We start from the raw sequence: 10,287 nt of genomic DNA, 5'->3' as shown, positions 1-10,287 counted from the left end.
TCTGTCTAGTCTCGCCCAGCGATGACTTTGGCCTGCCCTATTGTTGCACCAAGTGAATTTGGAGCCCACAAAGCCCGCATCCAACAGCCCTGCATCATGAATAGCATCCCGGAATGCCTCCATGCTCGAGTTGTCGATCAAGGTGCTTCCAATTCTTTCATCGATGGTGGTAGTAGTGTTGAAGTCCCCACAAACTAGCCACGGACCAGCCACCAGTCTAGAACTGGCTCTAATATCTTCCCAGAGCTCGATTCTTTCTGACGATCAGCAAGACGCATAAACGACAGTGATGTAGATAACCTGAGTGTAACTAAACTTGGAGGATAACACATTGCTTTGAAGCTGCGATGGTGAATATATGGTAAGGTTGGTTGTAGAGAATCCAAATCTTACCTTCCACCTCAGTTTCTGCTATTGAATGTTGAAATTCCAACTTTGCTGCCATAGTAGCTCTTCTGGACTGACTGATCATAGGCTCTTGAAGTAACAGTAGAGCCACCTTCTTAGCTCTAACTAGACTTCTGAGGTGCCTAATGGTCGGCGTATTTCCTACGCCTCTCACGTTCCAGCAGAGGATGCTAGACATCTGATGACCATCCCTCCTGGTTAGCCCTTCTACGGAATTTAGCTAATCGTAAACTCCTCCTGATAGAGTGTTTCCCTCTTTGCCTGCGAACCGGCTCAGTATGGAAGGAAGTAGTGAGGCGATCAGATGGAATTTGGATGATCTGGGAAAGATGGTTTACCTGTGGACACCTGATATCAACCCACAAATCAAGTCCCAATGGTGGGAAATCTGGATCAGAAGCCGAATCTTCAATCCTGACTTCTCCATCTGAAGCTAAATCTGACTCTGTCCCGTATGGAACCTCTCTCGTACTTGGGGGAGCTCCTGCCAGCTCCATCTTTCCATGTCTTCCATCCTTTTAACGTTGGTCTTGATGATTTAAGCTGTGACATCTACTGGGAGGATAGGATGAATCGTAAGCTGCTGCAATCGAGCTCTTCCTGAGGATATGTTAGGGATGTGATGTAGGGAGGGGACATCAGCCAGGATGATAGAATAGGGATCAGTCAGAGGTGTTTGTGGGGTTGGAGAATCTGGGACAGAAATCGAGCTGAGGGGGGCCTGGAGGTGGCATTGCACTAGCCTGCTTTTATTCAGGGCATGCTAACAATAGGTAATCTTCTTAATGCAAGGCCCATATCTCATACAGCTGTGTCATGTTGGATCTTGTACTGTTATACCAATCAGCCCTGTACAGCCATTCACACAAGTTACATGGATCATGAAATTTACATGATCTAGCAACTTAAATAGGTCTTACTTTTGGTGCATCCATACACATAAAAAATGATAGTAGTTAATTAAAGAATTGTGTGAGATTATATTTTAGTTTTTCAAATTCAAATGAATTATATTTTTGTTTGATTGTTATGTTGGGAATGTTATATATTATCTCAAAGAATCTATGCAAGTATTTTGTTTAGACAAACTGAGATATTGGAGTCAACCAAAAACGGTATATATAAAAACTATTAACACAGGTCATACTTTTAACTAACACAATTTATTTTGACATATTATTTATTTTACTATGGCCATGATATTAATATATATTTTTAATTTTCTTTTGATCTTTCATATTGTATTAAATTGGTTTGTTCCTTGGGTTTATGATGCAGGGATGTGTAGGACAACTTAAGTAGAATACAGTTTCTTCACCATTAACTATAGCTGACCATTGAAGTGTTGTAAATAAGAGTGGCAATGGATCAGATTAGCCTGTTGATTAATTGGCGACCGTGAGAAACCAAAATATTAATAAAAGGCTACGGATCATGTTAGCTTATTGCTATGGATATAAACAGTACATAAATTCCCCAGTGGCATAAGAGGATCTACAGGGCCTACAACAATATATGTGTTATATCTAAGCTGTCCATATATTTTTAAATATTATTTTAAGGCATGAAACCAAAAATCAGGTAGATCTAAGCTCAAGTGGATCACACGCTAGGAAATATGGAGATTAAATCACATGTGCTCCCTTTGGTGTGGTCCACTTAGGATTTAAATCTACTTTGATTTTGGTATCATGAACTAAAACTATTTATGAAAATTAATGGATGGAATGGATAAATCAAATACATCATGGTGGGCCCCACAGAGCCCCTGATAGGACCGTCCATGGGTCCGTCTTATCCCATCGATGCGGCGCGCCCTCGAAACAGAGCTGCGCCCAAAAATTCCCTCTTTCGCCATCTCTCTCCCGATCTCTGCTCTCTCTCTCTCATTTTCCTCCCTAACCGTCTCGCTCTCCATATCTCTGCTCCATCTCTCTCATTATCATCCCTCTCTCCAATGCATCTCCGTCGTCTCTTCTATCTCCCTCACATCATCGTTTTGCTCGGACCTCCATTGCAGCAGCGGTGAAGCTCCTACCCGAAGAAACACACGCCAGCTTTTTTCATATTTTTGAGGCATCTCTTAAAACCGAAGGAATCCGAGTGTACTCTTCATAGGTTTGATCTCTTCCTCTCTTTGTCTCTCTTTTTCTCTCTTTCAGATTTCATGCATGCTAACTGTTTGATGAAATGGCTCAATGTACTTTTCATATTTCAGATTTCTCTCTTTTTCTCTCCATAGGTCTGCATCTCTTCTTCATATGTATTGAAACAGACAGATGAGATTTGTTGATTTCCTTGATCAGGATGATGTGATGTGATCATCACTTTGTATTGGGTCCTCTTCCTCTCAACCAACCTTGTAGCTTGTAACTTCATTTATTTTTTCAATTAGTTCGTTGCTATAAAAGATGGTTTATTTTATGTTAAGCTGATATTTTGTGAAAGCGGTGAATTTTTCATTGGGCTGGCTAAGTATTGGCATTTGAAAGACTGATTTTCCAAGATGAGTGCTACTTTCTGTACACTTCTTGCTTGTGATCATGGTTGTTAGGGCTGGTCTGTGCAGGTCTCAAGGGTCTACCGGAAAGCTGCATCAACACTTTCCATTGTTTCCAAAAACACCGGATGGAATTCACATCCGAATGATGCAGTTGCGTCGCGTATAATTTTTGAGTACTTGCGTATCGACCATCCTCTGCTAGGATAACACCACCTAGTGAGTCTAATCCCACACTAGCACCAGGAATCCAGTTAGTCTCAGCCGTAACAGCAGCAGCAGCTCCAAACCCAGTTCATCCTCCTCTCATCAATCCCAAAAACAAGAATGGCATTTTCAACCTTCCTCTCATCTTCCAAACTCAATCTCTTCCTCAAGAGAACCTCTCCAATACCATCTCTATTCTTCTCCTCTTCCACCACTCCTTACCCACTCCAATACGAACTCATCAATTCCCGCCCCGCACGGTCCTCTCTCTCCGCTTCCCATCGCCGAGAACCCCAACCTGAAAACCCCAATTCAGATTCCGATGCCCCTATTTCCAATTCCGCCTCAGATTCTGAACAAATGGACAAATCCAAGAGAAAGTACTACTTGAAGAGGCGAAAGCGGATGTACGGTTCGGATGATGATGAAGATGACCGCCCAGGTGAAGACAAGTACGTTGAGTTGAAGCCCGAGGTTGTCGAGCTTCCGACGCTGCATGCTCGCGAAGAGGAGCTCTACTTCTATGACACGTTTGCGTTCCCGTGGGAGAAGGAGAAGCATTACAGGATGGTGTACCAGCTGGAAAAGAAGTATTTCCCTGACCAGTGCCTCGACAAGGCCTTTGCCGAAGAGCCGGCCAAGGTGAAGAGATCGAGTAGGTCTGGAGGGACAAAGGAGGAGGGGAAGGTTGGTGGCAGCGCAGTTGATCAAGGGCTGGTGTTCTTTGAGGAGGAGAAAGGTGCAGGAGAGACAGGTCCGTCGAAAAAGTTGGATGTTTCGGAGAAGAAGGTGGAGGAGTTCTTCAAGTGTTTGAAGAAAGTACCCAATGTTGGTGAGGTTTCAACTGGGGAGCCTTATATAGTGACCAAGAAGACAGGGCTTCCTCCAAGATGGGATGGTCCTCACGGGACTGTGCTGATGGTGAACAAACCCAAAGGGTGGACTTCATTTACTGTTTGTGGAAAGCTACGACGCTTGGTCAAAGTGAAAAAGGTTGGGCATGCTGGTACCCTTGACCCTATGGCAACTGGTTTATTGATTGTTTGTGTTGGTAAAGCTACTAAGATGGTGGAAAGATTTCAGGGCATGATCAAGGGTTATAGTGGAGTTTTCCGATTGGGGGAAGCTACATCGACTTGGGATGCTGATTCACTGGTCATCCTACGTGAGCCATGGGAGCACATCAAAGATGATGATATCAAAAAGACTGTTGCATCGTTTTGTGGGGAGATATGGCAAGTTCCTCCAATGTTTTCTGCCATCAAGGTAGGAGGTGAAAAGATGTATGAGAAAGCAAGGAGAGGAGAAATGGTTGAGCTTTCACCACGACGCATTTCAATTTATCAGTTCGATATTGAACGAAGCTTAGACGACAGACAAAATTTGATTTTCCGAGTTACTTGCTCAAAAGGGACATATATTCGATCCCTTTGTGCAGATTTTGGAAAGGCTCTTGGCAGTTGTGCTCATTTGACTGCTCTACGGAGGGTTTCAATTGGGGAGTATTCGGCCGATGATGCCTGGGAGTTTGTAGAGCTGCAAGAACAGATCACTAAAGGCTATATATAAATGTCTATGCTCTTCATAAGAAATTACGGTATTTCATGTAACTTCAAGATGATGACTTTTGCTGAGCCAACATGATTCAAGCTGTCCCGCAGTTGGTCGTGTATGAGCCCTGGATCGACAATCAGGCAGGTCCATCCATCTCATGGTCCCTATTTATATGCTGAATGTGGACCACTAGCCAACTTCCTGTAGCTCCTAATTTTTGTTCACATTCGGCTTACCTGTTGAAAGCGCCAGCTTGATTGTTGGGAATATGCTATGGTGCCCAAAAGATGGACCCCCCTTGGATTCCACACAGTTGCAACTTTGGCATGTGTGACTACATAGTTGGTCTGGAATATATTGGTATATGAACTTGTCATAATTCTTGTGAGGATAGACCAATCAGAAGCAACCTCCCTTTCAAAGAAAAAAGAAAAATTGGTTGGTAGGGCTGTCAAAGGGTCATGCCTGGGGTTCGTTTAGGCCCACATTTTGAACTGGTCAGGCTTGTCCACCTGCCACATTTGAAAACTAGATTTTGCTTGTTCCAGGTCTAGCCCTTTGATATCCCTAACAGGGTAGTAGCTTTTAGATCTTTTCTCATCCAAGTGTGAAATTTCGATCAGTCCTATTCTAATCCCTGTTTCTCATTGCATTGCTTTCTGCAGGACTGTCGATGAGCTTGGGGTGGATAGGTCTACCGTTTCTCGTGAGGCTTTATTGTTTGTCTAGATCTAGTTTTTTCAGTTAATCAAGTGAACCTGAAAGTGTATATACCATTTGGTCCCTAATTCAGTTGAATTAGATATGATCTCTGATTATAGTGAAAATTTCAGTACCTTTTTTTTCCAGGCATAATGATCTTAGTTTATCCCTACTGGTCCATGCAAACTTCTTTTTTGGTGATCTTGTATGGTCTGGTTTGACCAAACCAGTGAACTTGTTGATCCATTGACTAATCCTGCTTTGAAGACACTTATTATTATTTTTTTTATGCATGTCTACCATATATCTTGGTTGTTGTCTTGGTAGAAAAATAAAGGCACCACATGGAAATGTACATTGTTAGGACTTAGGAGTGAACTATGCTAAATTCTTTTTACTGGATTTGCATTTATTATTATTTTTAAAGACATGATGTCTACTATACAAATGGTGGTTGTTCATCATACCTGACATGCTATATAACTTTTTTTATTTTCTTTTTTTCCTTTTTTTATTTTATTTTTTTACCTTTTCTATGGCAGATCTTTTCTTCACTTGTCACAAGTTGCTTAGGATTCATCTGGGATCTTTGAATGTTACAGGAAGATGTGCCAAATGAATTTGTTTCTCTTGTGCACAATTTTATTTCTCGTAGTTAAAGAGTTGTTGAGTAAACATGTTGGCCAACATGCTTCTAATACAGGTTTGGGCAAGCAAAATGAGTAGTGGTTTGGGCTTGAGTTAGAAATGTCATATTTACCTAAACAGGCCGAATTCAGCTCTAACACTATCCTACGTGGCCCGCCCATATAAACTTATTAATGGGTTAGGCTAGATGAAAAGATCTGACCGAGCATGAACCCAAAAAGAAACTAATAGATAACGAGTATAGATACATTTACATTATGTCTGTATTTATTCATTAATCAGACTTGGTTGGGTAGACGTTTAGCCCCATATTACAATCTCATATCTGAGTGTTGTTATGTTGGGTCAGGCCGGTCGAGCCGGACCCGATTATAATTAAATAGGTTGGATTGGGTCAAGCTTGGACTAGATGGATTTTAAGTAGGTTGGATCAGCATGTAAGGTAATGAGTCATAGGTTGAGTTTGGGCTAGAATTCGTGGCCCAATTAGTGAATGATTTGTGTCAGGGGTTGACCCACCTGAACCCTTTGACACTCCTAGCTATAGAATCTTTACTTGCAATCATCAACAATGCTAATAAACCTACAATTAGAAAAAAGTAGCTATTAATTTTAAGGTTGTCTAAACATAAGGCGCTGAAATATTGCAATTGCTCACGAAGCATTCCAAACGATACATCTTCAGTTGTGTAGATCGTTGCTTTATCTCTATTTTTGAGATCAATATTACTCTACATTGTCTGATGTGAGATCCTTTCCATCGTCAAAAGGCTAATTATTTATCAGAATCAATTGTCAGAGGATTGTAGATTCAGCCAACTGTTTTTTCTTTCTTTTGGATCTAGTTTAGGCTTTATATATGGTCTCATATGATAGGCGAATCTCTGTTTTTTTGTTGGGTTTCACCCGAATCTAGGCTGTCTGTAGTTCATAAATAAAATTCTCTTTTTCTTAAAAAAGAAAGAGATCCTTTCCATCGATTGATGGCCACATAGAGTGGCTTGATATTTACATATTGGATTCCCTTGTGTTACCATATTTCCCAAGAGGAATTGTGCGACTGAACTTGGTCCCTCCAAATTACATGTACACCCAACCATTGAAAAATTCAATCTAGTTATTATTCCAAATATTTGGGTTATTTAGATTTAATTAAAAGGTTGACATTGATTTCAAAAAGATTAGAATAAAAAATAATAGTTTTGTTATATACAAAATTTTGACTCATTTTAGTAAAATGAATTTGTTTATCTAAATCAATTTTTTAAGCATGTTTGGAAAAATAATTTGTTATTTTGGAATTGAAAGAACGTCTAGAAAACAACATCTAGGAAATGTCCATAAATCTGTCATTTAATATATAATTTTACATTATTTATAGTTGATGATCAATCTAAAGTGAGACCCACCTTTGATTGCTCATTCCTCATAAAATTTTCTTTAACATAGTGTTACTAACCATTTAATTAGTGTTGAGAAAAATAGATGGTCTATATTAATTATAATTTACGGAAGGCTAGATAAATGATGTGGATTATACTTCATGTGGAACCCACATTTGATTGTTGATTTATTCTTAAAATCACTTTGATTGGATTATTCTAATTACCCCTCAGTGGTTATAAGAACCGGTATCCACCATGTTTTATTGTCCATTCCTCCACTCCTCTCAACAAACATTTTGATATGATAATCTTAACCCTCTAATCAATGGCTAATAAATTGGACAATCCATATATATTAATTATACCAGAGGAGGTTCTACCCTTGATCAAGACTATCTATTATGCTGTCCCACTTTCGATTGTTCATCCCTCTTAAAAGAAACTTGATCTAGTGCAGAGGGAGACTTTTTTATAGTGCGGAGGGAGGGAGAAAGACAGAGAGGCTTTAATTGAGACACAGGGTGTTGGTCGTGTATACAGACAAAAATGGTTGAGAGGCTTTAATTGAGGCATAGGGTTGGGCTAGGGCAGAATGTATCGGGTTTGGTCTTGGGCTTGGGCCATATAAACACCAACTCGATAAAACTAGGGTTGGGTTCGGGTTGAGGTCTTGGGTTGCCCAATCCAATTCAAACCCGATCAATATATAAGTTCCTTATAAATTAAATATAATTGAGTGCAGATCATCTATGTTGCAGGCACATGAAATTCTAATGCTGTCGGGTTTCATTGGTCCATGTCATTTTCGATTACCAAAGCTAACAAGATACACCAGATTTCTCTCTCCCAAATAGATTGCTTGATACACAATATGACTTTTAAAGGAGTAATTGTCCTATATATTAGATTGTTTGTTTAGTAAAAATGTCCTATATATTAGATTGTCCACTTTCGATTGTTCATCCCTCTTAAAAGAAACTTGATCTAGTGCAGAGGGAGACTTTTTTATAGTGCGGAGGGAGGGAGAAAGACAGAGAGGCTTTAATTGAGACACAGGGTGTTGGTCGTGTATACAGACAAAAATGGTTGAGAGGCTTTAATTGAGGCATAGGGTGTTGGTTGTGCATAGAGACAAAAATGGTTATACTTGGTTTTCCATCATGTGAGGCTTACCTTTGAGTATGCATTCTTCTTAAAATATACTTTGATGTTGTGAACTTAACCATATATTTAGTGTTGGAAAATCATATATTAAGTGGCTAGAATGGGACAAATAGGGATGAATGGAATGACCAGTTAAATAAAAAATAAAAAATTCTTATATAACCAATTAAATAATAAAAAAATCTTATGCTTTAATATTTTAAGTGAAAAATGTATACTGAATCAAAATTTGAATTAGTTAAAAACTTTTATAATTATTTTCTATTTCCCAGCCATGTTTAATTATGTAATATTAAAATTTTAATTTAATAATTATACTTGCATTCAAATAGCTCCTTGTTAAAATATTAAAAAAAAATTATAATTATTTTCTATTACCAACTGTATTTAATTATGTAATATTAAAATTTTAATTTAATAATTATACCTGCATTCAAATAGCTCCTTGTTAATGTTTAACTATGTAATATTAAAATTTTATTTTAATGATTGTACTTGCATTCAAATAGCTCCTTGTTAAATGACAAAGTATAGTAATAAACACAAAAAATAAACTCAACTAAATAAAAAACAGAGAATATGATCCTCACATCTGTTGAGACGATTGCTATATAATAGGGCTTTAAATTTTTCTGTTGAGACAAGGGGCAGACCCAATCACCATCTTCAAGATAGTTCGCACCCTCCAGTTCGTTGGAGCAGTGCAGTAAGTTCCCTGACGCATTAACTTAGTATACAACTCTTGGTGTGGCTATCTTTGACATGCATAAGCCATGAAATAACCCAACACCCAACACTAAGAATATGTTTCTTCATATGCCAGTATAAGAAAATTAGAAAGAAAAGCTGAGAAATTTTTTACTTTTATTCATGAGTTTTTTTTTTAAAAAAAATCTTTCAGCTTCATTCAAAACTTTCTAGTTGTTTGTAAGAGACATTTTTAATACAGTCGCAAATAATCAGATGTTTCTGACCATTCCTTGTTGCAATGATGGGCTGTGGATTACTGAGGATGTTTCTCATAGTGGAAACAATCTAGATTCAATGGGCCTCATCAACAGAAGAGTCAGGGCCACAAATTCAGCCTAGCCTCGAGGGTTGCACATTGAACCGGTAGAATCGTGGAACTGGACCAGAACCGACCAAACGGTCCGGTTTGGTCCGGTTCTAGAGTGCACCGGTTCCGGTTCCAGTTCCAAAAATCAAAGAACCATTTAGTTTGGTTTGGTTCCGGTTTAGGGATATGTAGAACCGAACTGTGGATCCGAACCGTGGAATCGAACCTGGAACCGAACCCGGAACTATTTTATGAGTTTACGATATATTTTAGTTGTATATTTGACTCATGATTTATGGTTTACAATGCACCATTTGATTGTTTTCATAAATGTATTTTTTCACACCATACACAATATCTAAACCCTTTATCAAATGGATCACAACACAAATGGACATGGGCTAAATTATAAAATAAAACATACAACTGGGCTATATTTTAAAAAGCCCAGAACCGTGGAACCGATCGGTCTGGTTTCGGTTTGGTTCTAGGGTGCTAACGGTCCGGTTCCGGTTCTGAAAATCCTAGAACCGTATGGAACAGTTCGGTTCCGATTTCACCCCAGAACCAGACCGAACCGACCCGTGTGCACCCCTAGTGGTAGATTGAGGTTGAACACTCTCCGACTAGGGCATACCTGGAGCATTGGGAGAAGGCCACAT

General features: G+C 39.2%; 1 protein-coding gene across 5 annotated transcripts; it reads left to right on the top strand.

Moving 5' to 3' along the window:
- Nucleotides 1-2,237: 2,237 nt before the first annotated feature.
- Nucleotides 2,238-5,541, top strand: LOC131253607 (uncharacterized). Of its 5 annotated transcripts, XR_009175262.1 has the most exons (4): nt 2,238-2,526; nt 2,978-4,108; nt 4,199-4,813; nt 5,335-5,541. XR_009175262.1 is itself a non-coding variant. In XM_058254675.1 (2 exons), the coding sequence occupies exon 2, from the start codon at nt 3,236-3,238 to the stop codon at nt 4,682-4,684; it is 1,449 nt and encodes a 482-aa protein (XP_058110658.1). In that variant the 5' UTR covers nt 2,241-2,526; nt 2,978-3,235; the 3' UTR covers nt 4,685-5,104. The 5 variants fall into 5 exon arrangements, 1 of the variants encoding a protein (XP_058110658.1); XR_009175259.1 differs by having other exon boundaries at nt 2,241-2,526; nt 2,978-4,813; XR_009175261.1 differs by having other exon boundaries at nt 2,241-2,526; nt 2,651-4,813.
- Nucleotides 5,542-10,287: the final 4,746 nt, after the last annotated feature.

Source organism: Magnolia sinica, chromosome 8 (genome assembly GCF_029962835.1).
Source record: "Magnolia sinica isolate HGM2019 chromosome 8, MsV1, whole genome shotgun sequence".
NCBI classification, from domain to species: domain Eukaryota; kingdom Viridiplantae; phylum Streptophyta; class Magnoliopsida; order Magnoliales; family Magnoliaceae; genus Magnolia; species Magnolia sinica.
The sequence above is the reverse complement of the archived record's forward strand: the minus strand, read 5'-3'. Positions and strand labels throughout refer to the sequence as shown.

Bases quoted from the DNA above. Each gene is read 5' to 3' on its own strand.
- LOC131253607 (XM_058254675.1), top strand. From the start codon at position 3,236: ATGGCATTTTCAACCTTCCTCTCATCTTCCAAACTCAATCTCTTCCTC.